The sequence below is a fragment of the Neltuma alba genome, unplaced genomic scaffold (assembly GCF_004799145.2).
Source record: "Neltuma alba isolate B1F8T4 unplaced genomic scaffold, ASM479914v2 tig00002848_pilon, whole genome shotgun sequence".
NCBI classification, from domain to species: domain Eukaryota; kingdom Viridiplantae; phylum Streptophyta; class Magnoliopsida; order Fabales; family Fabaceae; genus Neltuma; species Neltuma alba.
The window spans coordinates 1-26,814 of NW_021633042.1; the positions used below are offsets into that span (position 1 = coordinate 1).

At 30.9% G+C, this 26,814-nt stretch overlaps 4 protein-coding genes across 5 annotated transcripts; 1 reads left to right on the forward strand and 3 right to left on the reverse strand.

The window, feature by feature from the left end:
* Positions 1 to 6,125: 6,125 nt before the first annotated feature.
* LOC114739484 (uncharacterized) lies at positions 6,126 to 8,628 on the reverse strand. 2 transcript variants are annotated; one of them, XM_028927544.1, is made up of 4 exons: positions 8,468 to 8,628; positions 8,222 to 8,319; positions 7,621 to 7,944; positions 6,126 to 6,845 (listed from the first exon to the last, which is right to left on the reverse strand). In XM_028927544.1, the coding sequence occupies exons 3-4, from the start codon at positions 7,893 to 7,895 to the stop codon at positions 6,284 to 6,286; spliced, it is 837 nt and encodes a 278-aa protein (XP_028783377.1). In that variant the 5' UTR covers positions 7,896 to 7,944; positions 8,222 to 8,319; positions 8,468 to 8,628; the 3' UTR covers positions 6,126 to 6,283. The 2 variants fall into 2 exon arrangements, with proteins under 2 accessions (XP_028783377.1, XP_028783376.1); XM_028927543.1 differs by having other exon boundaries at positions 8,222 to 8,330.
* A 4,784-nt stretch (positions 8,629 to 13,412) lies between these two features.
* Positions 13,413 to 15,599, reverse strand: LOC114739485 (glutamic acid-rich protein-like). Its single transcript, XM_028927545.1, has 3 exons — positions 15,462 to 15,599; positions 14,065 to 14,123; positions 13,413 to 13,958 (listed from the first exon to the last, which is right to left on the reverse strand). Exons 1-3 carry the CDS (start codon positions 15,588 to 15,590, stop codon positions 13,631 to 13,633), a joined length of 516 nt encoding a protein of 171 aa, XP_028783378.1. The 5' UTR covers positions 15,591 to 15,599; the 3' UTR covers positions 13,413 to 13,630.
* Positions 15,600 to 22,127: 6,528 nt separating this feature from the next.
* On the forward strand, positions 22,128 to 22,621 carry LOC114739481 (protein TAPETUM DETERMINANT 1-like). Its single transcript, XM_028927539.1, has 2 exons — positions 22,128 to 22,191; positions 22,308 to 22,621. The coding sequence occupies exons 1-2, from the start codon at positions 22,128 to 22,130 to the stop codon at positions 22,619 to 22,621; spliced, it is 378 nt and encodes a 125-aa protein (XP_028783372.1).
* A 1,086-nt stretch (positions 22,622 to 23,707) lies between these two features.
* Positions 23,708 to 24,286, reverse strand: LOC114739482 (uncharacterized). The gene has a single exon (XM_028927541.1). The coding sequence runs from the start codon at positions 24,284 to 24,286 to the stop codon at positions 23,708 to 23,710; it is 579 nt and encodes a 192-aa protein (XP_028783374.1).
* Between the last annotated feature and the right edge of the window lie 2,528 nt (positions 24,287 to 26,814).

Here is a 26,814-nt window from a genome sequence, read left to right on the forward strand (position 1 = left end):
TTTTGTGGTATTGCTATGACGTATACCTGAAATATAACCAAACTATATATTATATAACTTAAACTTACAAAACATGATTAGTTTTCCTTGACAAAGTAATAAGATTCAAAGCCTAATAAACAGTATTTGATTTTGTTGTAAATAGTTTTTTATTAGGATTCACTGAACACGTAAAATAATTGGAACATACCGAATCTACTCCCATTATATCGATTGATGAGCAGCATGTTAAATATTGAGTAGCCCCAACTTTTAAAACTGAAGCAGAGGCTTCATCCTTGCATGAAACATAGCCCTGATAACTCTTTTGGTCGCCATTTGATTTCACTGAATGGAAGCAAGCTGTATCATTAGAGAATTCTATATCTATATGGATTGTTTGGAATCCTTGAAGAATCACTTTCCCATCCTTAGAAGCCAAATATAATAAGCTTTCACCTTGATGCCTAATAGGAGTGACAAAATCAATAATAGAAGTCGCAGCAAACCCTAATGAGATCACTTCTGTTCTTGATATTCTCACTGAATTAACATATAAAATTTGATGATGATTGCTCCACATGGATCCTAATGAGGATATCCATGGGAACTATTTACTAGCTTCCTGAATCCTACTTGCATTAATTGGATGCTCATATATTTCAGATTCACCATATAATCCTCCAGTGCTAGGGTTTACAGGTTGAACATAGTACATCAGTTTTGAAGCATCCAAGGGAGAAGAAAACGAAGAGTTAGAGTACAATGCTAGAGTTCGATCATGGTCGATATAGTATGAGAAGAAGAGACCTTCCATATCAAAGTATGAGATCTCAGTCAAGTGAGGAATCATCCGAAATGCTTGAAACAACACTGGACCCACCTGTAATTAAACAAAATTTTCTTAAAAAAGAAAAGAAAAGGGATTGAAATTAGAAAGAGTCATGCTTGTATGTGATGAGAAAACCAAAAAAGATACCAACTTTGGTCTGAATGTCAAAGAAGGAGAAATTGGTCGTCTTGTTGAAGATTGAACCCAGAAGGCTAGCTAAATTGGTTGATGATGAATTCAAAGGGTGTAATAGTTTTGTTGAGCAGGAAATTTCATATTGCAACTCTGAAAGCATATTTTGTGAGTTTGAATTCACTCGTTGCTCAATGTGGCTAAGGATCACATACCAGGACGGAGTCAATAACAAGAGAACTACGAGTCCAACAAATGCCTGCAACAAATGTCCATGACAAGTCAACTGAGAATTGCTTATTCGAGCATTTGAAGAGATAAAAAACATTAGTTAAATTGCTAATTATAAGTATATATTGATATTTCTAAACTATCTTTGTAAGAATCACAAATATTTGAGGGAAAAGGATATAATTGAAAGACAAAGTTTATTGAGATTTTATATTTAACACTAAATCCAACTCCTAATTAGCTCTTATATAACCGAAAATGGTACTCTGGTTAATATGAGAACTAGATAGTAACTAATTTATACTCTCTCCGTCTTTTTATAAAAAAACATTTGATCAAATTATGTAAATCAAAAGGTTCATAAAAAATGGTGAAATACAATAAATGTGTAAAAATAGTAAATTTTTTCCTCAAAAATACTCTTATTTATGAGTAATAAAGAGTATGAGAGAGAGAGAGAGAGAAACTATGAAAATTATTGAAATAAAGAGATTATGGAAGAAAGAATGTGTAATAGAGAGAGGTAAACAAATGATGTTGCATGAATGAGAAAATATATTAAATATTAAAGTATGTAATTAATGGGACAAAATGGGAGACTAGCCAAAAAAAATTTGAGATTGTATATGTCTCTTGCCAAAAAAAATTAGAGATTGCATATGTCACTTATAAATAGAGATAGGATAGACGCGATAGTTGTTCTTTATAAAAAGATATGGAGGGAGTAGAAAGTAACAAAATTAACTAACTTAATTATTTAAAAAAATATGTATTTGTTTCTTAAAGTATCCTTTTTAATCTAGAAAGTTTTACTAATATCTATAGTTAAGAATGAGAATTTAAAAAGAAAATTATAAATTTAAAAAATAAAATAGCTTGAGGTATTTATATTTACTTCAAAATAAACTCCACTAATAATTCTTACATCTATGGCCTTTTGGTCGGTCTTTTCTTTGGAGATGAACTCAATGTAGGTTATATTTTGAGAGATTAGTGCCCTAAGTTCTCAAAATAGGTTAGGGTCAAAATAATATTTAAATGTAAGACAGGCTGATGCATGAAGAAGTGCTCTGAATAATTTAAGTTGGTGATTTCACACTGGGGAAAAAATCTTTCAATAATATTTAAGTTCTATGATATGATTATCTATCCTACTGCAAAATCTTAAACAAATAGTAATAAATTGTAAACCTAGAGTGAAAAAATGAAATTGGACTGCCAAGCAAATATAAGTATCCAATTATGAAGATCCAACGTTTCGAAAAATCAAAGGAACAAAGTTAACAAAGATAGATATACAATAGACACCTACACATTACATACTTACAGAATTTTTAAAAAAAAATCAAGAGGAGCAGAATTAATATTTATATGTAATACTAATGATAATAGATACTACCTATAGTCCTTAATATAAGAAGTAATTGACTAATTTAAATAAATTAGGAAAAATAATTAAGTTAGCTATTTGTAATAAATAGATAGTTCTCTCTAAATACCCTTACTAATCAAGTGTATTAATCAACTATTATTTGATAAAACCTTTAACATGATAACAACTACAAAGATTACCTCAGGAAAAAAATAGATAAATATTAAAGATAAAGTGGATTGATGTTTTATATTTAAATCAAATTAAAAGTTAAACTAACTGTTATATTAAAAACTAAAAGTAGTATAAATTAGTTTTATTAAAAACAATTAACTAAATTTAAAAAATTACAACAAATACAACTCTTTTTCTATTTACCAAATCTTATCGTGGATAAGCTGTATTATTAAAAAAACTGAGAACAAATTATTGTTCAAAGAGTGATTAGGAGAATAAAAAAGACTATGTTCATTAATTCCTAAAATTAAAGAATTAATCATTGACTCAAATCTATACATATCAATAATCAGACATTCTTCTTGTTAAATGTTATTCTCCCTTCAACATAGGGTTAATATACAAATTTATCTTAAAAATTTTTAATCAAGAGTATTGGGAACCCAAATATTTTTTTGGATAACACTCAACATTAGTTTTATTAAATACCTAATGTTTTTTAATGAAAACTTTCAAGAAAAATTTGCATCTTAACCCTTTAGTATAAGTACTTTAGATGAACATACATACCTACATACATACATAAACCCAAAACAATTCGAAAACATATACATTTGATTAGAGAATTTAACATAATAGATATAAGAAACTTAATCAAAGTAGTTTTCTATAAACAATCAGGACAAAATTAAGGATTCAGTCATACTAATTAAAATTCAAGGCCCCGTTTGGTTATCCTAATGGAAAGATAATCTTTTTTTCATTGTAAGATATAATCGAATTGTGACTGCAAACACGTAAACACACAATAAAGTACAACTCCACTAGAAAGCAGAAACCGTAGGTTGAGGATTTTGAATCAAAGTACAGTACCCGAAAACATATATGTGGCCACGAAACCACGATCAACATCTAAATACTAAAATACAAATACACACGCACACACGCACATATATAATTCTCAATTATGTCTTGTCCCGATAATGTGACCCAAAATTCTGATTTAAAGCAAGAATGAGTTATTTAACAGTAGTGATGAACTCGTTTACAATAAAGAAGAGACAGAAAGAGAAACATTACCGAGGTTGCGCACAAGAGTTTGAATCCCATAACGTATTTGTCTGTCTATCAGAGAAGGATGAGACTTTGTTTATTTCACCACTCTTGCTTTCTCTCCTTCCCAAATCTTTTATATATATAACTTCCCTGAAAGTCCAACCTTTTTTTTTCGAATTAAAGGGACATACACTAACGGCATAAGATTATAAATAAGATCAAATCCGCGATCTTTTATTTATAAATAAGCCATCACACCACTAACCTACATGGCTATTGACAAAGGATAGGTTTTTCAGGGAAAGAAAATCTTGGGCTCTGGGCGGAATCAATCGCTGTTATTGCTGATTTCTTTTATCTACTTTCCTTTTCCTTTTGTGATCGTTAGCCAGCAATCTGCATTCATTACATTTTGCCCTCTAATTCCTCATCTTTTCTTCCTTTCTATATATATAAAATGGAGAATTAATTGGTGCATTAATTGCATGATTTAAGGGATAGTGAAACGAGCGCATGTCGAATATGTATAGGTAGTAAATCATGATTGTATTTATCGCCATTGAGATACTTACGTGATGTGATGTTTGCAAATTAAGAAAGAAAGAGGTGCAAAATTGATGCAATAATGATTAATTTTTGTTTTGGGTGCTCGAAACTATAACGATAACATATTAATTTATGTATTTTATATGTACAAAATTATAAATTATAATTCTATTAATTTGTATTATTATGGATAAATTATCTTAGTTACTTTCAATTTACTTTCTTTTTTTCAGTTGTTACTTCCATTGCCAACAAAATACCCCCAGAGTACATGGTTATCATTTTATTTGATAACATATTATTAGTGGGGTTCTCTGTCTACTTTTCATCGCCAATTTAGAGCAATAAATTGAGATTTTCACTAAATACACAATAATCATTTTTTTTATTTATATTGGTGGACAAATTCAAAATTATCCTGAGTTCGAACAGGGTGTGAATTATCGTTAAATATAATTTTATCATAACTTGATTTCCTATTCATTATAGTGTTCTAATTTTTAGGTTGACTTATCACATTTATTGTAATTATTGTCATTGATTTGATTGTATTTCTTTAAAATTTTGTATTTAGTTAGAGCTTCTAGGTCTATTCTATATAAATTCCCATAAACAAAATAAATATACACGAATATTATTTTTTCCCATTATGCATTTTGTTAGTTTTCTCTTTATTAACTTGATCCAATACAATCAGCTTTTCATGGCGACAGGGTCAAAAGACATAAACTTCCTGACTAATAATCAATTAATGGATGGTTTGGTGCTAATGAAAGAAAAATCAATTTACCTCAACCATGATATAACACGAAGGCTAAACTTTAACCTGACAGTGATACCAGGTTTTAAAATTTTTTTTTAACACTTTTTTCAAAAAGAAAATCAATGGTTGAACAAATAAAGCAATAAATGTTAATAAATAATAGTTTAATGATTTAAAAATATATAGGGTCGCATTATTTGCAAGCCTTTAACAGAGCTTTCATCTTAAAACGTGTGTAAATGTATAAAACTTACTCTAATTCATTTATTAATTAATAAAATATGAGCACGTTTTAACGAAACAAATTATGATATGAAATTTGAATCCTTTATATTTCATTCATCAAATAACAATTACATGCAAATTGTCAAAGGATGTTTAGCTGGTTTGGATTTGCTTCTATAAGTGCTTATAAACACGTTTTATATAAGTTGAGACAAAACTCTCATCACATGCTTATTTTTATTCCGTCAATCATAATTAAAAATCTTCTTTGAGCTTGTTTAAAATGACTTATAAGTAATTTTTCAATCATGATTTACAAAATACGAGATAAGTATGTGAGAAAAGTTTTATCTCAACTTATATAAAACATGTTTATAAATAATTTTAAATGCTAATCCAAATATGACCTTTTAAGTTATTCCAAACTAACCCAACATCCTTGTAAATCTTTTGTAACAAGTTTTTCAATAATCTCATGTTAATGGTCTTGCCACGTTTAAACAATCTTTGTAACTCTTATATCAAACCAAATAAACCTGTCCTTTTACATAAAATCACAATCACCGGGTAGTTTTCACTCAAGTGCTTGTTGTATGGTATGCAAACCTTTAGTTTGTACTAATTATTATGTGATCAAGGATCTTGATTCTCTAGTGACATCAATAAGCTTCTATGCACTTTAATACCATTGATTGATCTCATCCAAATTTAAACATAATGAATGGACTTAATGATAAAGTCTGTACAAAAATTTGTCAAACAAATTCCTCACCGCAGGTCGATATGTGTGTGTATGTGTCAACACATTCATCTGACCATCAAAAACTCTATTTCACATCAAGAGGAATGTCACAAGGAATGAGACTATTCGGCATAATTAATAGAAATATCAAGGAAAAAAAATAAAATTCAACAAGATAAAAAAGATTTGAATTGCTACCTCTTACGATATAAGAAGCATTTTCCTATTTTAAAAGATGAATGGAACAGATAAATTAGCAATGCGGCTATGATGCTCGCTGCTCTGAGCAATTTGGTTCAAACTAGTCCAAGATTTCCTTCTTCTTTTGCTTGATGTGCTAATTGTTTTTTCTGCATCTTTTTTTGCAGACATGCTCGGAGGTTCAGATGCTTTATTAGACCCCAACCTATTTCTCTTTCTTTTACTTCCTTCCAAAGCTGGACTATGTATTGTGGGAACGTCTGTGGCTGCTGTTGCTTGGGAAACAAACATATTTGTTTCATTGGCTTCATCTTTGTTCATAATTCTCTTTTCTGGTTTGCCAGATTCATGTGATGGGATTTGTTGATGTTTAGATTCCCTTGATGATTTTTCTTTTGATGGGCATATCCCCTTCATATGTCCCTTAAAGGTCCCTTTCTTCAGATTCTGATGCAAACAGTAATGGCACTTGTACACCACATTATTTTGAGTGACATTGGCAAACTTCTTTCGCCGACGCTTGCCCTTTGTTCTTCTCGTCTCAATTCGTATAGTACAGTTAAAGCCTGGATGAAGAACAATTTCACACCTGCAAAGCAGTCAAATGGTGATCATGTGGTTGCTATACATACTTTTAAATGGCTATTATAAAACTCACAATTACCATTACAATCAGTGGGTGAACTTAAGATAGCTTTAGCAGTAACTCCAATTAGATATTCCAACTAATTTATAAGTGATCCAAAATAGATTTTTGTCTGATATAGGTAGCACCATCAATAATAACTGAAAGTTATTGTTAGCCTGCTGAAACTTAAAAAAGAGTGTACAGGCTTGAAGATTATCTCAAGTTTCTTTGGTTTGATAGTGTTCAATTATAACATCAACAAAAAAAAGAAAAAGAAAAAGAAAAAAGAAACCAAAAGCTTCCAGAATACATCACACGGATGCTGAGCATCAATGTTGATAAAAGCAGAATGCTACAACAACAACAACAAAAGCTTATTCCACCAAGTGGCGATGGCTACAAGGATTGCATGTTGCCATTGAGAACAAATCATGGCTAAAGTTGAAATAACAGCTTTTTGTGTAAACCATGTTTATATTTATCGATTTATATCCTGGGGAGAAATCCTAGTACAGTGACAACACGACTTTACAAAATTACGCAATTAACTTGAAACTGCAGACTTGTATAATATACGGATCATATGTTATCATTTACTCATGTCACAATTTCCATTGATGTTTACCAAAGTAAATAAAAGCATAGTAACAGGATGATAAAAAGGACTAGAGAGAAACAATTGTGCAAATGAAAAGAATATGGTAAAAATATGGTAAAAACAAATGGAAGAGCAAACCTCTCACAAGTTATTAAAGAAGGATCATGTGGTACTCCCATGGCCTCCTCAGCACTAGCAAAGGATTGCCCATAGAAGGCTCCCAAAGATGGTATTGAAACCTCACTACTGGCCCATACTGCTAGGCTTTTCAAGTGTTCAAGCTTCAACATTGACCTGACGTTTGAGCCTGTGTTCTTATGCAACTTCCCAGTGGCTTCTTCCCTTAATGATATAGGATTCTGAGGCCCAGTCGTTGAATTTGGTAATTTTTTTGCTCCTCCTTTCTTTCCCATATTTAGCTTAAGACCTTACTTCGTTCTTGTTAGGAGTTTCAACAAGCACCTACCATGCAATCAACAACATATTTTGAAAACCAATTTTTGAGAGAAATGTTTAGGTTACCTACTAACTTGACAGTTACAGAACAAAGTTTTCAGAGCTAATAATAGAATCATATCCAAAAACTAAACAAGAAACGACAACTTGCAAAATGAGATGCCTGTCCTAATCAACTTCTCGCTGCAGTTCCCAAACCGTCAGTGGCATAAACAAGGAGAGAAGAAAACGTAGTCACTAACTAATAATGAACATAGTAATCAAAGAATGAATATGAAGATACCTAATGCAAAAGACACCCAATCTACTCCAACTTTCGGCCAGCCACGTAGCTCTATCTTCCTCCCCTATTGAAGAGTCCCAAAACGCCGATTGTAAGCTCTGTTATAGAGCTGCCCAATTAAAGATTAGAAAAGAGAAGAATGAAGAAGAAACTAAAATGTTACACAATCCCAAAAGCTTTGACCGAAGAACCCACTTCCATCACAAAAGAAGAAGAAATCTTGGTTGACGGAAGCAACAGACGAACCTAGAAAGGGAGATGACGCGAAGATAACGGCGAGGGTGGATAAGAATCCGACGATGCCCTATGCTGGAAGCGAGTCCGAAAACTGAGTTACAAAAATTTCTTCGCTGTTTTTGCCGTTGAGCTGCTCGTAGTCGACTTGGGAGGAGGAACTCAGCAACCCACACAGAAAGGTTTGCTGATTTTTTATTTTTTGCGATACAAAGCCTAAGCTTGAGATTCAGAGCGGAAAAAACGGACGAGTCGGTCGGGTCATCCAGTTTAAACCCGTTTACATTGAGAGTCCGGTTTGTGACTTGAAGCCTCCAAAAAAAAAATGGTCTTAAAAACACTGGCTTTGTAGGGCCCAAAATTAAATGGTCCAGCCATTTAAGCCTGCTACTTTATTTTGTTTTTTTATTTTAAACTAAATTGAATATTAATATTATTATTGTATTTATTGCTTTTTTTAACCCAAAAAAATATCTTAAGAACATAAAAGGCAAATCACTCACACTCATTCATGACAATCTTGGATGAAATGGGAATTGTGATTTTAGGCTAGGGATTAAACAATTATAAACAAAGGGACAATTTATTTTGGCTAAAATTAGATTAATAATTATTCTATCACAATTCTTTCTTAATTTATTCATTTTCCAGAGAACTTATGAGATTTAAAACAAATGTAAGAATAGGAGAGTGTGTGTAATGAAGACACATGATTTCATTTCAACTCTTAATTAAAGTTAATTAATATTTTTAACTTCAAAATTTTGGGATGGAGTGTTTTGTACAAGTATTAGGAGTTAATTTGTATAGCACTAATCAAATTTTAAATGCTAATAATCTGATTTGTGCCTATGATTAATAATAATTTAATGAAATTTCGGTTAGGCCAAAAATAAAATTTGCATTAGTCCTATTCGTTTATCAAATAAATGTATACCCTTATAAATATGAAATTTCTAACGTCGTGCGTGTCTTAGTAGCATTTAAATCTCCTTTTTTTTGTCAACAAAAATTCATTAAAAAGTGAGACATTTTATAATATTTTTTCTTTTTCTACTTATTGGCAGCATTATGCCTTGCTCTAAATATGAAAGAGGAAAAACCCAAGGAATTGATTAATCGTATCTATTACTGAGTGTTTAAATATGGCTAAATTGTTAATGATATTTGTGTTTGTAACTTAATTTTACATTTTTTATTATAAATTTTATTGTTTTATGTCAATTTCTCCAAAAATATCCAAAAAAAAATTATGTTTTTTTGGGCTAAACGAGCCTAAAGCTTACAGACTGACCTAAGTCCACGAGTGCAAGGGCCATGTTTCATTATAGGGGTGTTATTTAGCAGTCAGGCTAAAACGGACAAGCTCATTTAAACTCGTGGCCCTGAAGTGTCGGCTCATTTTCTCAGTGCTAATTGAGATAAACTAACTAAGAAACGTCTAGTTTTTCATTAAAAAAAATCTTTGATACAAAAGCCCAGAGAGAATTAGCAAACCTATAGAAGAACAAATAGTTTTTCCTTGAAAACAAACCCAAGCATAGAGGTGGGAATGCCAGCCCTATAAGGCCAACCTTGCTTAAAAGGACTGCCTTACAGAATCGAAATTTTAAAAATACCCTAATTTGTTAGGCCTGACCTTAAGCTAATGGGCTCAGAGCCAGCCCGCAGGCTTTCAGCTCATTTAAAAAAAAATGATATTTTTCATATTTCTCATATTTTTTTATAAAAAAAATAAAAATAAACCAATAAAATTATTAATAAAATACTTAAATATGAATAAAATTAAGTTACAAATACAAAATCATCATATATAAATATCCATCAACATCCAAAAACATCTAAAACATTCATTAACAAGATAATAACATTCAAAAGTTTTATTTGTAGTGTAAATGTGTAATAAACAAATACTATCATTAATCTTTTGAAACTTCATCATTGCTATAATCAATTACTTTTCTTCATAAGTATGCTTTTCTTTCGTAACAAAAATATCAAATTTTTCTTATTTGTAGGAATTTGACTTCTAAATTTTACAGTCTAGCTATTATTTTACTTTAGTTCGAAAAACATTATTGTTGAAACTTATAAATTTCTAATTCAAATTATAAAATCACAAGTTATGCAATAAAAATACTTTCTTATCAAATATATATAGTTTAAAAATATCAACACATATAATATAAATCAAATCATTATTAAAGTCCAAATTAACCCATTTTTTTAAAAATTTAATTAGACAAATTATTGTCGAAAACTTAATAAATCAAACCATTATGTGAAATTTAATTTTAAAATTATAATAATAACTAAATATTTAAAATATCATTAACAATGTAAAAAATTAATAATATTAGAATTACATAAAAAATTTTAAAAACAAAAAAATAATAAGACCTAAACGGGTCGGCTCTCAGCCTTGCAAGGCCGACCCGTTCAAACTCGACTTTCATAATTTTCAGACCTAAACGGGCCAACCCGACTGACTCGACCCGTTTTCCCAACTCTACCCAAGCACCCGAAGCTGGTAAAATCAACGGGCCCCATTTAAATTGGTTTAAACTCGCCTAATATATTTTTTTGCTTGAGGTGCATTTTAACCATTTAAATTATTATATTTGTTCAATTTTTTCAACTAGCATTTGTTTAAAATTACCTTAATCCTTTATATATCACATCATACAAAAATATCAATATATTCATGCCATTATCAATCACTTTTCTATCAAGGCTCAGGATACTGTTTGATTTGATTTATTTTTGGTTATTTGGATTTAGTTTGGTATTTTAGTTGAAAATGGCCTAAAGTTGGGTGGCCAAGCAAGAGCCACTCTGTTTTCGCACCTCTACATGCATTCATCTTATACATTAGGTTATTTATGATAGTGTTATGTCCTATACTAGGAAAATTGAAGAAAAATTCTTCATTGAATAGTTTATTAGTAGAAAAGACCTAAACTGGAGTATTGTGTTTTGCAAAATATTAGTACCATGCATGTGTGGGGAGGGGACATATTAACTCCTTCTAGCTAATATAATTTCTAATGGGGGACTTTTTGTCAAAATTTCCCAACATAATTTTAATCTGCTTTAAAAAGAATTAAACTAAACATCTCAAACATTATAATTACAACATATGTATTTACCTTTTTCCTAAGAAATTACTCATGCCAAGGGACAAAATCAATACCAATTCATTAGATTTGAACCAATTCATGAGAATCATAAGCAAAGAAACAAAGCAACCGAAAATAATTGATATTTTGGGCTCCTCAAATCAAAGCATCTAAAGCAATTTCTTGACACATTGATTAGCAGCAAAAATATCCTAATGCCTAGGCTTGAAATTTTCGACCTGGAAAAGAAAAGAAGAAGACGTGGCGGAGACTGATAGAAGAACAGAGTGCGAGCATGGTAGCGAAGGCTGAGCGATGATAATGATGAAAGCTTACGTCACTAACTCACTGCCATCTGAGTCTCTCATGGAGCCAGATGATGATGATGAAAAGAACTTGAGAAGCACACAAGAAGACGGGGGAACTAGCTGATGAATGGGAGAGAGCTTAGGAGATTAGTGCGGCGCGACCCACTGTGAGTATATGAACTGCAACTGGGAGATAGCGACAGCAATGGGAAGGGGATGAACAGCAAGGCGGTGACTCTAAGAGTTGAGATGGTGAGGGCCTAAAGTAATTTTAAAAACATTAATCTATGTGCACATATACATCCAGGACGGAACGGCTCAACCCGTCCTGTCCCATCCCGGTTTTATTTTTTGTCCTCTCCTGATTTTTCTCATCCTGAAAAATTTCAGGATGGGCCTATCCCGTTCTAATATAATCGAGATCGGTACGAGTCGATTGGGACGAGCCAATTTTAAACACTCTTTACACAACATGATTCCAACAAGCTGGGAGATGATTCTCAACAAATCTAAGACATCAAAGCAATGCCTATGCCATGCCCAGGTCCTGTTAAACCAGAGCTGTCTCGTTCATTTTACCTGCAAACCGGCTCTGATGACCGGACTGCATTTCATCCTCACATGTATTAGAGCATGCCTCTCCTACGTAACACCCATGTTCTGCCAGCCAATGTCTCCGGCTCTTTTCTACAGTTATTGTTCATATGTTGGAATCCCCCCCCCAAATGTTTGATTTTGGAACCTGGTAGTGCTACGATCATTTTGTAACTTTTGATGGTTTTATTAACAATTAAGATAATTTTCGGACCTTCGAATTCACTCTCATTTTGATTTTGGTCCTTTAAGTTTTAAACGATAAATTTTAACCTCTCAAATTTTATTTCATCTAAAACATCAGTTCTTATAATTTAATAAATATTGAAATCATTTTGTCCTTTAAAATACCAAAATCTATGATTTAAAACTTGAGGGATTAAAACCAAAACGAAAGCAAACTTAAATATCATAAATTATATTAACCCTTTTATTAATATATTTAATCATTTTACTGGAAAAAAACAATCTAAAGTTATATACTTCCCTAATCCTAAATGTAAAAACTAACTTGAAGTATAAGGTTCAAATTCACTTTGTTCCCAAATTCATAATTCTTTTAACTATTTTTATTAATTATATATATTAAAAAAGAAAGTTTTCCATTAATAGAATAATTTTAATGTAAATGATTAAAAAAATCTTAAAAAACTAATACAATTTTTACACATAACTAATTTATCTAATTTATTTAATTTTGATAGAAAAATAATTTTTTAATATCTATAAAATTAGTCAACTAGTACCTAGCTCGATTGTTAGACCCAAACTATTTAGATTTGAAACTGAACCATTCAAGCTTAATCAATAGCAAAAGGCTGGATTTTGGCAAAAAAAAAAAGCAAAAGGCTGGATTGAAGAGAAGCCAATTTGGCTTAGTTGTATGGTCAAATTCAATTGAGAATTTGAAAGAGAAGGGAAAGGAGAAGGCAAAGGGCAAAGAGTAACCCATCGTCTTCAATAAAACACAAATCCTTCACCGGTCCCAGACACAAAGGAGGAAAAACGACAATAATAACAACAATGTAAATATATTAATTTATAATGGGAAAGGTATGATAAAGACTAGCTCATAGGTCTGCTCGTGGAGGATCATAAATCTGCCCTAACAACTAAGTCTAATGACAACATTACAACGAAGACTGCCATAATATTCACTTCCTCTTTTTCGAAGGTGGTTGTGCCCCCTCCTCTTCTTCCTCTTCATCCTCCTCCTCCTCCTCTTCTTCCTCTTCTCCATCTTCATCGTCCTCATCATCATCATCGTCACCATCATCACTGTCTCCTTCTCCATTGGCCTCAGGATCATCATCAGGATCCCCCTCATCCTCTCCTTCGCCTGAGAAGTCCTCGTCATCTCCATCATCATCCTCATCATCCTGATCTACCTCGTCTTCGTCATCATCATCATCCTCTGTATCACTACCATCCTTGTTTTCTTCGCATCTTTCTTCTTTTCGGCGGAGTTCATCTAGAGGAAACCTACACATTTACACAACAATTGAGATGCATCAGAGTGACAGAACGTTCAGAATAAAATGAAATCCATAGCCATTTGAAAGAGGTGTGTGTGAGAGTTCATTCTTACCTTTCATCTATCGTGCTCAATTTTGGTGACTTGCTGGTGTCAATCAACAGAGATCCATTCTAGGGTCAATATAAACAAAATAATTAGTAAATTGCCAAAATTCCAATGAAGTTTATGAGAAAGAATTCTCAATTTTGACAAAGTTGGGAAGATGGACTGATAGGTATTAATAATTAATCATCACACAATACTCTAAACATGAGACACAGAGAGAATACACATATTGCTACTTCAAGAGCTGAGACAACAAAATCAACCCCGCGCCACCTTACGCAAAGAACTCTTTAAGAACCCATACCAGAAACTATCACATCCTCAGCCAGGAATGGCTCATTGGAATCCTTTTTCACCTTATGCTTTGTTTATACACGGAATTAATGGAAATGAAACATTTAATAGAGTCCTTAATCATGACAAAGAGCAAATATAGCAGTTAGCAAGCACCACAATGCATCATCAATAGCTCATAATCTGGTCTGCATCAAAATAAAGCTAAGCTGAAGACTCCCATAGAACTATTAAAAAAATAGGAAAGAAAAGGGAAAAGAGACTTGAGCGGCATTTGAAAAACCTGAAGCAATCAACACACATATGAAAAGATACCTAGTTTAGTCACAATCAGTCCTAAAATTACAAGTAAAATAGTGTCCTAGACACTATAAATCCTAAGTTGTTAGCCAACCAAAGAAAACACGACAAATCACTAAACTATGCAGAACCAAAAAAAGCCACATCCCTGGCACACAACTAAACGTAGACCCCAGATTATAACAAACAGAGCAACCTCAATATGTACCACGCTACATACATAGCACAATTTTGGAAGGATGATGTACTGCTATAGTTATATTTTACACTCAACTGAGCGGGTACATCAATGCATTAAGTGGGGAAAAAGAAAGCTAATAGAACTCACCAAAAATATGAAAGCAGAGTAAAATTGTAAACTTTAAGTTGAAAAGGGTCGACGGTACTTTTTGTGCCCCAGACATGAATAGCAACAATGGTTGAGCTAAATGTCCCAAAATAAACAAACAGAGCAACCTCAAGGTGGGCAGGAGCATTGGTAAGATGAATATAAGTGACACACTGCTATAACGCATACTGCCCACTGAATCAAAACCTTTATTCCTTTTTCCACAGACACAGTACTTTACACCCAACAAAGTAGGAAAATCGTTACTTCAAAAAAGCAACATAACATACAAAAGAACGAATATCCAGAAACCATACAGCACAGGAACACTCGTGATTCTGAAAACCGATGAAGTAACAGTAAAAATGCTAACTTGGAACCAAACCAGTTGGAAGTACTTATTGTGCCATTGACATGAATTGCGAGAATGTTCGAACTAAATATCCCAAAATAAACAAAACTGAAACTGTGGAAGTATTACCGCTATTAGAAGGCAAGCGAGAGTTTTTCCAGCAGCAAGAAAAGCCTCCGCCACCAAAACCTCCACAAGAGAGCCAATCGGGACCGTCCTGTCCACAGAGCTTAGGGTTCCAACCTCCATTGTTGACATACCAAGCTCTGAAGAAGAAAGGCGTAAAATTTAGCAGAGCACAGTTAAAAGAGTAATGCTGAAAGGGGAAGACTGAGAAGTCCGGACAGTCAAGACTTGGTTGGGGAAGTGGATTTGGTCGGGTTAGGGTAAACCCTAAAGGGTTTGGTTGGTCCGATTAGGGTTTTTCTTTTTTTCCTTTTTTTCGGCAGCAAAAATTGGCATTGCCACGACAATTTTGTTTGCTTCCACAAAACGAAAGGGTCGTCGGGAGAGCACCGGTGGGTGGCCGACAAAATTATTTTAACACAAATCTTAAGATTTAATTATTTACTTCAATCATTCAAAATCAACTAGACACGCATTGTTTATCAAAAAAAGAAAAAGAAAAATCGACCGGGCACATTACAAAGCAGTGGTGTGGAAAAAATTGACACAAATCTAAAATTGATGGCCCGGTCCAATTCAGGCCCATCCGAAGTGATTGGTCCAGTCTAATTCAAATAAGTCCTTAATATAAGACCCTGTTTGACTTTTATTTTGATCCTAAATATAAGACCCCAATCCACTTTGTCTTTCATATTTATACATTTTTTTTCAAAGTAGCCCTTCTAACAATAATAGTTCTAATCAATACATTTGATTAGTAAGGATATTTTAAAAAAGACAACATCTATATAGGATAAATAACTAACTCAACTTACTTCCTTAATCTCCTCAAATTAGTCAACTGGCTTTTATAATTAGGACCGGAGGTAGTATAATGAAATTAGATTAGACTAAGGAGATGTTTGGGTAACTAAGAAAGTGTTTTTAAAAAGTAATTTTTTTTGTAAATCAAAACAAACTCCTTTATATATATGGGGTATTTAGATGGAAACAAAACTATGATTTTAAAAATAATTTTACATTTTACAAAATAAATATATATAAAATTTATCTCGATCTATAAAAAAATACTTTTAAAAAGTACCCATGAGCATATCCAAACACCTCCTAACCTTTAGGTTAGGTTCCAGTCTGATTGCCTAGTTCGATTGGGCGGTGCTATTACAGAGTATATTTAGGTAAATGTGATATACATACACACACCCTCTTTTCCTTTCGTACTTTTAAAGAAATTATTATCCCTATTTCATATAAAATTCCATTACTCTAATAGGTAACATGTTTTTTGAGTCTTTATCAGCAATTAATATTTAATTATCTAAGTTGTCTATATGATTATATGAAAATTATATCCCTAGAAAAAGGTATTTATTAGAAATAGGGTTAATATCATTTTTACTTCATTAAATTTGATTTAAATTTTGGTTCTTAAAATTTGAAACCAGTAATTTTGGTCCCAAAATCTCTTTTTTTTTAAGAACCAAAACACTATTTTATGAACCAAAGATATAAAGTTGAGAAAACAGGTTGAGCCTGTCAGGTCGACCCATTTATATCCAAAAATTGTGAGAGCTGGGTTTGAAATTTTTCCCTTGGAACAGGAAACGAGCTTAAAAGAGTTAGTCCTATAAAGTTAAAAGCTTAAACAAGTCGGCCCTGCAGGGCTGAATACTGGTCCATTTAGGCTCTTTTATTTTTTTTTAAATTTTTTATATAATGCTAATATTATTATTATTTAATTATTAATAATATTTTAAATATTTAGTTATTGTTGTCATTTTGAAATTAAATTTCATAAAATGCTTTGATTTATTTTGTTTTGAACAATAATTTGTATAATTAAATTTAAAAAATGGGTTAATTTGGTCTTTAATAATGATTTGGTTTATATTATATGAATTGATATTTTTAAACTATATATATTTGATAAGAGAATATTTTTATACTTATATAACTTGTGATTCTATAATTTGAATTATAAATTTATGAGCTTCAACAATAAAATATCTCAAACTAAAGTAAAATAATAGCTAAATTGTATAATTTAAAAGTGAAATTTCTATGAAAAAAAAACTTGATATTTTTGCTACTAAAAAAGAGCATACTCCTAAAAAAGAGCAATTGATAATGGTCATAATGAAATTTCAAAAAATTGATGATAATATTTGTCCATTGCACATTTGTACTGTTAATGAAACTTTTGGATGATATTATCTTATTGATAGATGTTTTAGATATTTTTGGATGTTAATAAATGTTTGGATATGAAGTAACTTAATTTTGTTTATATTTAAGTCTTTTATTAGTAATTGCATTTTTTTAAACGAGCCGAAAGCCTACAGGCTGAATCGTTGATAAATGGATTCAATTTGTCTCTCGACCAAATTCTTATCGAAAAACAATTTTTCAATAACTTGTTGATCCCTATGCCTCTTCCTGGATTTTCAGATTGATTATCATTTTTTAATTTCCTGACTTGGTGGCCAGCCCTAAGTGTACCAGCTTAAGAGCTGGGCCTAATGAAATGAGACATTTTTTAAATTTCAGTCCTGCAAGCTGACCTATTTAAGGCCGCAGCCCTATAGGGCTAGCTCGGCCCGTATTCCCAACTCAACAAAGATATTTAGACAGAACGAGATCAAATTTCAAAAATCAAAACTATTGTTTCAAATTTCAAGCTTCAATAATTAGAATCTTTAGAAATATTACTTAATTATTAATTTAAGTTAAAAAAATTGGATGTTAACAAACTAACTAACTGTTTTAGGTGTGCAAATGTGTTATCACATGACAGAGAAGGAGTAATTTTTAATTTACACTTCTTTAGGCGTAAAGGATAAGAAATAAAATGTATTTTTAGTTGTTCGTGAATAATATTTTTTCTTTTAAATTTTAAATTCCTTCATTTTAAATAATTGTACCTTCATGATGTTTCACTCTTTATTTCAAAGTAATTAGCATTAAAAAGTTTTGCTAAATACTATTATCCCTTCATTAATAAAACAATAATGATAAGCATGTTAGGATATTTAAGTATCGGTAACTTTAAGCTGATCTATAGAAAAGACAGAAGTGGATTTAATTATTATAAAAGTGGAATAACCCATAAACTTGAGTGTTGAGATTTTGAATCAAGACCCTGTTTTTCCAATGCGTCCGATTTGTCCAAAACTCGTGTGAATACGACATTAATAGTAAACTCACACGTAAGAGAAAAATTATTCGGTTAAACCTGATATCACGTTTCACATCAAGTCATTTATATTCATCGTCTCCTTCTCTTTAGTTGATGGTTATATTCGTTCTTTTTTTTGTTAGCTTTTCAATCATGAATATCGAAATACAAAATAAATATATGAAAAAAAAAGTTTTATTTTGATTTACATAAAATATATTTATAATTTTAATCAACAAACTGGGCCATACACAGTTCCATTGAAAATGTGCGACCAAGGCAGATAAGTAACAGGTAAGAAAAATCAAATGCCTCTCACTATTCATGCTCTACAATTCAAAGGAGGACATGAAAAAAATTCTGACAAAAAAAAAAAGGAAAGAGATAGAAATGAACATTAGAAAATATAAACGTCCGGAAGTAGAGGAAGAAATTTTTTTTGGGTGAACTAGAGGAAAAATATTTAGTTTACAGGAACTCTGGCTGTATATAAGTTGGGTCAAGTATAAGTTAACCCGTGAAACTAAAAGTCCGCCCCGAAAATCCATCAGTTTTTTTGGATTACTCCATCCGGTATCCCAGGGAAATAGGCGTCTTTCAGCCGTGACAACGTCCCCAAACTAATCCGGATTCGGGGGCTTGCAAGGATCTCGAAAATCCATCAGTTTTAACTTATGAACATGAAGCACAATTTGACCCATGAGAAACCCATCATAAGAGATTAGGCCATTGGGATTTCCCTTTTTGTTTTTTCTAGATGTCAAATATCTACCTCTTGTTAACAAAAAATGGATCTCTTCGTTTTTTTTTAAAAATAAAAAGACAAGATCAAACCTAAAAGAAAACATGACTACTAAAGAAAAGACACAATAATAAAAAAAGGACAACGAAATCAGCTAGAGTACCTCTCAAACGTTAGGCCAAGCAAATTGTTATAGGTTACTGCAAAATAATCACTACTTATGGGCCTAATTATAAACATGGTCTTATAATTAAGATCAGAAGTAGTACCTATTGCTCACTTTGTAAACTTTTGTTTTAAAAGTTGGATAAGACATCCAACATCAAAAGTCAACCGTTCATGATTCTATGGTTCAATTAGTTGGATGAATCAGTGAAGTAATAATTAAAAAAGTTTAATAAGACATAATTAGATGCATATTAACTAACATTACTCTAATCTTTAATATAGAACCTAATTTAAGAGTTGATGGTAGTCCTATATATAATACTTATTTTACATATTTATCAATTTTTTTCAATTTAACCCTATTGATATTCCCTCAATAATAATTAACTAAGAGAGGGAATGAGGGAATTAAAAAAAATTATTAGTGTGTTTTAGAAAGAACATATCATATTAACTAATTTAATTAACGTTCCTAATTTACTTACATTAGTTAATTAAGTCTTACATTAAAAATAAAAAGAGTATATATATATATATATAAGAAGTAAATCCATATCAAGTATAATTGTAAACATAATAACGCCATAGTATACGAAATTTTCAATTAAATAACACTATATGACAACATATAGTTTGAAAACAGAATGAAATCTTTAATAGGGTCAATCTTTTAAAACTTTTATGGGTTTCTCCTCAAAAAATTTTCAGCATTTCTACTATTAGTTCAAAAAGCATTCCCAATCTAACTCCAGGTTCTGACCCAACAACTCAACCACAATGCTAGTTTTTTGGTCTAAACCAAGTCGTTAGTGAGTGCGATCAATACACATTGCAATAATCTCATGTAAATGAATAATCTCATTATCCTAATTGGAATAGCAAGGAGTTTTGCTGCAATATATTCTAAACTCATTTGGAAGCTCACTAACTTAGGCCTATTTATGTACTTAGGAAGACTTAATGCTCATATGGCCCTAAATTGTTTGCTTCCATATAAGTTGTTATAAGATGAACTGTCTAATGAATGATTTCTTCTGGCTCAGCAGTAATATACCTTTGATATATAGCTTTCTTGCACTAGTTCTTCCAAATCAGCTAGCAGACAGGACCAAACAATCTCATCCATGAAGCTTTAATTTGGTTTCCAATCAATGACTTCTTGCTAACAAATATTTTTCATTTGTAGTCTTCAAAACTCATGCGAGTGAGTTTGTTTGGAGTAACGTTGATAAAAATAACTTTTATTCTAATCAATTTTTGCATGTTAACATTTAAAAAAAAATTCAATTAGTGTAATATAAATTATGCTTGAATAGCCTTTTATAAAAAAATTAATTTGACATAAACTTGTTTGAATTAAAAAAAAAAAAAAAGTTGTTTCAACTTTAAAATGAGTCTTGAACAAAAAGTTAGTTGTCTCTTAAATCAGGTCAAATATCAATTCTTTTCATCCAACTTGGCTTTAAAGTGCTTTTCATATTTACAAGTTCATTTGGGATCAAGTTCTTAGATGGCTTGATTGTTTCAGTGGAAACTGGAAATTAATCTTTAGAAATGTGTACTCCGTAAATCTTATTTAAACTAAAAAGTAATACTTAAAAAAAAGTTATGGTTAGTTTCATACATTTGATAATAAATTCTAAATACTAATCACTTATAATTGCCTTCTCTCCATATATGTGTGTGTGTTTTATTCCACTCCTTTATATTATGAATCAAATTTAAATTATGGATAATACTTACATTACACTCCTTATATTCAATTATTCATTATGTTAAGTTCTTCAATCACACACAATCATATGTCTTATTTTTCAAATATTAATATTTAATAGCACTCAATTATAAATGTACACAAAACAAAAAAAATTCATATCGACTGTGATTAGAAAACTTAATATAATATATATAAAAAACTTGAACTAAATTTTTTTCTTAAATTATTCCATGGTAAACTCTCAAAAATGCTATATAATAAGAAAATGGCATAGGAATGAATTGAATCTACAACCTTTGGCATGTGTAGGACTTTGAACCACTTTTTCATGAATTTAATATTACTTTTTTTTTTCGTGTTACTTATACCATAAAATCTTGATAATTTAAATATTCGAAATTAATTAGCTCGATTTCGAATCAAAATGCGCATCCAAATAATTACGCTAATCTTTATGACCATAACACCAATAATTTTGAATATGTATGCTTTTAAACTAAATTTTAATTTAATGGCCTTTACAATATCGCAAGATAATGATATCAAATCAAGAATTTTCCTTTATCCACAAAAAAAAAAATCGTGCTGTACTAATTACAACGATGATTCTGCATAATCGGGCGTCATTAACACTGAGAAATTAATATTAAATCAACTTAAGTGAAGAAAGAATCAAAGGTAATAACTTTATTTACCAAAACGTACGATGATTCTGCATTAACTTGTAATAATAACACAATTAATTCAATCTATCAACCCCCCCCAAAAAAAAAAACAAATCTCTTTCCTATAAATAGATCATCACACGCCAACATATTCTTCATCAGCACCAGAAGAATCTATATCGTTTGCAGAAAACAAAAACAAATGGCAGCCTCCACCACCCAAATTCTTGCCACACTGTTTCTTCTCCTCGGCCTCATTGCCCATGGTACACACAAACAACCTACTTATATTCTGGTTTCTTAGTATTCTCCATTATTATTATTAACGTTGTTGCATTACATATTGAAGATTTATGTTTCGTTTTTTCCTCTTCTGATGCAGGCAAAGCTACTAACTGTTCGTTAAGGGACATATCAGTGAGCCAAAGTAAGACAGGAGCGATTGTGCAGAACAAACCAGAATGGATGGTGACGATAGAGAACAAGTGTACGTGCGTTCAGTTGAACCTGAAGTTGAAGTGCAATGGTTTTCAGACAGTGGAGAACATTGATCCTTCTGTGTTCCAGGTCTCAAGCGATGGTCTTTGTCTGGTTAATAATGGCCAACCTGTTTATACCAAACCAATCACTTTTAAATATGCTTGGGACAACTCTTTCCCTTTGACTCCTAGTTCCTCCACCATCGCTTGTTCTTAAATACTAATAATAATCCCACATGTGCTTCCTACGTAGTGACCCGACTATATGAATACGGTCGGGTTTATCCTATCTATTTTCATGTATCTTTCTCTTCTGATGAACTATATATGTTTCGGTTTTAGTTGGTCACTCCTTTGTCTTATGTATTCTCGGAATTTTCAATAATATATATTGTGTTTCTTGAAATGTGATGCTTTCATGTGTTGGGGTATTATCATTTTCAATGACTTAATTTTGATTTTTTTTAATTTTCCTAATGATATGTATTTTTTTTAATTTTAACATTCTAGATTTATGAGATGCACACAATAGTATATATATGGAAAAATATATATCTATGTATATATATGAAATATTATAGATTATATAATATGGATGATTTTCTTTTGAAAGAAGCCTGCAATTTGATAGAATTAATTCGGTATTTTGTAATTCTCTTTTTAATGTATGAAAAATCTTTTATTTAAAAATAAAAACTTCTTCTTGGGCCGTGTCCTTGGGACTGGGCCCCACAGAGATTAGCATTGATTCATGAATTTCGAAGCATGAAGGAGTGGAATATAATTTAATTATGAATATAACTTTTCTTATATATTAACATTCAAAAGTTGAAAATTGTACATATGAATAATTTTTTCCACTTTTTAGAAATTAAATCCCTTGAAAAAAAATTTAGTTGTTTGATATGGATAGTCTGGATTTTACTTTAATTGGGAAAATATTTCAAAAAATCTAAAATATTAAAATTAAAATTATATCTAAACTACCCATTATTTGTTTTTTCATAATTATTTGGAATCCAATAACATTAATTTAAATCTGATCATCAATTTGGTTAGGCAAACTCTCTAATATGATTATTTCTTGTATCCATCCACAATAAGCTTGTGATATTGGTTAAAGGAAGAGTATTAAATCCCTTTCTATCACACAAAGTTGATTCAATTAATAAGAATATGACTCGCATATTTCATAAAAATATAGGTTCTAATTTCATTGCTGATATGAAAACATTATCGGTAGATAATCCTTAAATCCTACAAGATCTCATAATAAGGAACCTCATCATCTCTAAGAGACTTATTAATGATTGGTACAAAACCTGATAAGCAAAATGGGAAAGAAAGGGTTCCAAGGGAACATCTTAAACAAACACTCGTCCGCAGTGGACTCCACAGCCTGGCAACATTCATGTCCAACCTTATTAAAGTCACCATGAAGCAATGCATAAAATATGTTCCCAACACAACCTTCTATGTTCCTTAAAGAAGCCCAACACTGTTCAAGATCTTGAGTCGTCTCAATCGAAGAAGATGGAGAAGGAGAAGAAGGTTCTAGAAAGCCTCCAGTGCAATAATCTTTGTAGATTTGAGGGATTTCTGCATGAACAGGGTTAATTTTATCCCAGCAAAGTTGACTTTCATCAAGGATGGCCTTGCAACAACGGTGATTTATCAACGACCAGTTTCCCAACATTCCTTCTGCACAACCTGGTACGTCTCCTAGGAAACTGAAGCATTTTGTTGCTTCTTCTGCAGAAATGGTCATGTCCCGTGCTGCCTGAGCTTTTGGGACGATGTTCAGAATATTTGACAGAAACATTAACGTGGTTGCACAGAAAAGGACTGATGAGAAAATGTTTGATGATTTGGATCCAGCCATGTTTGATCTGATCGATACTGGTGCCGAAGATGTTCGTGTTGGCAGTATTTATATATGGTAAGAAGTTAATTTGATGTTACGTAAATTTCCTCAGTTTCATAGGATGCAATATTAATGAAAGAAGAAATTCATGTTGAATGAAAACGTTTGTTGTTTTTAACGTTAGTTCATTAATCAAGTACGTTTATCAGTTTATTTTTGAAGTATAGAAACAGACCAGTTATGAACTGTTGTATCACTTCCATTCCTAAATATAAAAGTTAATTGACTAATTCGAGTAAACTATGAAAATAAGTTAATTATTTGTAATTATATGTAATGTCTTTCCTAAAATATCCTTGCTAATAATGTATATTAGCTAGAACTATCATTATTAGAAAAACTATCTTAAAAAAAGCAAAAATATGAGAGATAAAGTGAATTAGAGTTTTATATTTAGAACCAAAATAAAAGTCAAATTAAATCTTATATTAAGAGACGGAAATAGTATGTATTAATATTTTAATGTCAACATATTGATACGTTTTTACAAGTAGTAACAAAATACTCCTTCTGGTCCTTAATATAAGAGCTAATTGACTAATTTTAGCATATCAAAAAAACAAGTTAAGTTAGTTATTTATAATAAATAGGTGTTGTCTTTCTTAAAATATCCTTGCTAATCAAGTATATTGGATAGAACTACCTTTATTATAAGGACTATTTTGAGAAAAAATAAATAACTATAAAAAACAAAATAGATTGGATTCTTATAATTAGAATCAAAATAAAAATTAAATAAGTTCTTATATTAATACTTAGATATCGTATATAATGGGCCTCCAAACTACAAGTGAACAGAAAGTCGTATCTCACTTGAATTGTCCCATCATTATTCATTATACTATAAGAAAATATGCATAGTTATTTGCTCCATCACATATATATAACGAATTGGGTTAATATAATTTTTACCCTCTTAAATTTATTCTCATTTTAGTTTTGGTGTCTCAAGTTTTAAGTCATAAGTTTTGTGCTCTCAATAGGCAAATAAGTTCAAGTTTTTATTAGATTATAAGGACTATTGTTTTTAAATGAAATAAAACTTAAATTACCAAAATTTATTGTTTAAAATTTAAGGGATCAAAACATAAATAAAAGTAAACTTGAGATCAGAAATTATATTAACCTGAACTAATGATATTGTTAACTAACCTTATGTATTTTAGGTAACTTGATAAATGAAGCGTGCAATTCATAATAACGAATAAATATAAATTGATATGGATATATTGTTTTGCATTTTAAATTATGAACATACATTTCTTGTAACTTTAATTTCCAAATTTGATACTACCTTTGGTCCTTAATATAAGAGTTTTTTTTTTTTTTTGTTCTAAATATAAAAACCTAATCCGCTTTGTCTCTCATATTTATCCATCTTTTTTTAAAGTAGTCCTTATAATAATGGTAGTTCTTTTTTTTTTCCAACATAATAATGGTAGTTCTAACTAATACATTTAATTAACAAAGATATTTTAGGAAAGGCAACACCTATTTATTATAAATAATTAACTTAACTAATTTTTTTAATATTCTCAACTTAATCAACTAGTTTTTATATTATTAGCCTGTCTTTATGTTATTCAAAAGAAGAAAAAATTCTGCTGGTGACGTAATGCTCCTAGTGATGTAAGTTGGCATTGGAGTAAACTAATGAATTTAATTAATCTGAGAAGCAAATTTGTGTAGGGTAGGTAACCAAACTGGTACCATTTGGCTTGCAAACCCAAATAATGCTCCTTATAAGGACTTTTTTGATATGCTTCAATTGTTAGGCTGAATTTGTTTTCTATATACTCTTCTAATCTTAAATATAGAAGCTCATTAACGATTTGATTTTTAATTCTAAATATAAGATATTAATTTATTTTATATTTCATGTTTATCATTCTTCTCTCAAATTAATTTATCTAACATATAAATTGATATATAATCTAACGTTACAGAAGTATTTTAGGGAGATTAAGTCATATTTATTAAAATTAAGTAATTAATTTAGCTTTTTTAATCCATCTATATTAATAATGTACGTGGCTTTTATATTAAAAATAAAAGAAGTACGTTGCATCATTCATGTCTTCCCAAACAAATTAAGACCAGTTGAGATAGATTTTCTTAAAGCTTGTAATATTGTTTTCTTTTTTCTACAAAGATTTTGGAACCGAAAAGTTAGGGGTATTTTTGAAAAAGAAATACGAGTATTTGTTTTTTCCACAAAAAAAAAGAAGAATCTCTTTTTACGTAAATCTCACAAACAAACTGTCACACCGCCTGATGCGTCCCTGTTTGCTTGCACGTCAACGTTAGTTATCGAAGTGATGGCTTCCTCATGTATTTCCGTGTGCTGTATCAGAATTTGAACTTGAACAGTTTAATATGAGACACATATACCTCCTCCAATACTTGATATAAAAACTAATCCACAAGCTACGTCAGGGAGCATTACAATCATATCTTAAAAAAAAAAATTATTAAAAAATCTCGAT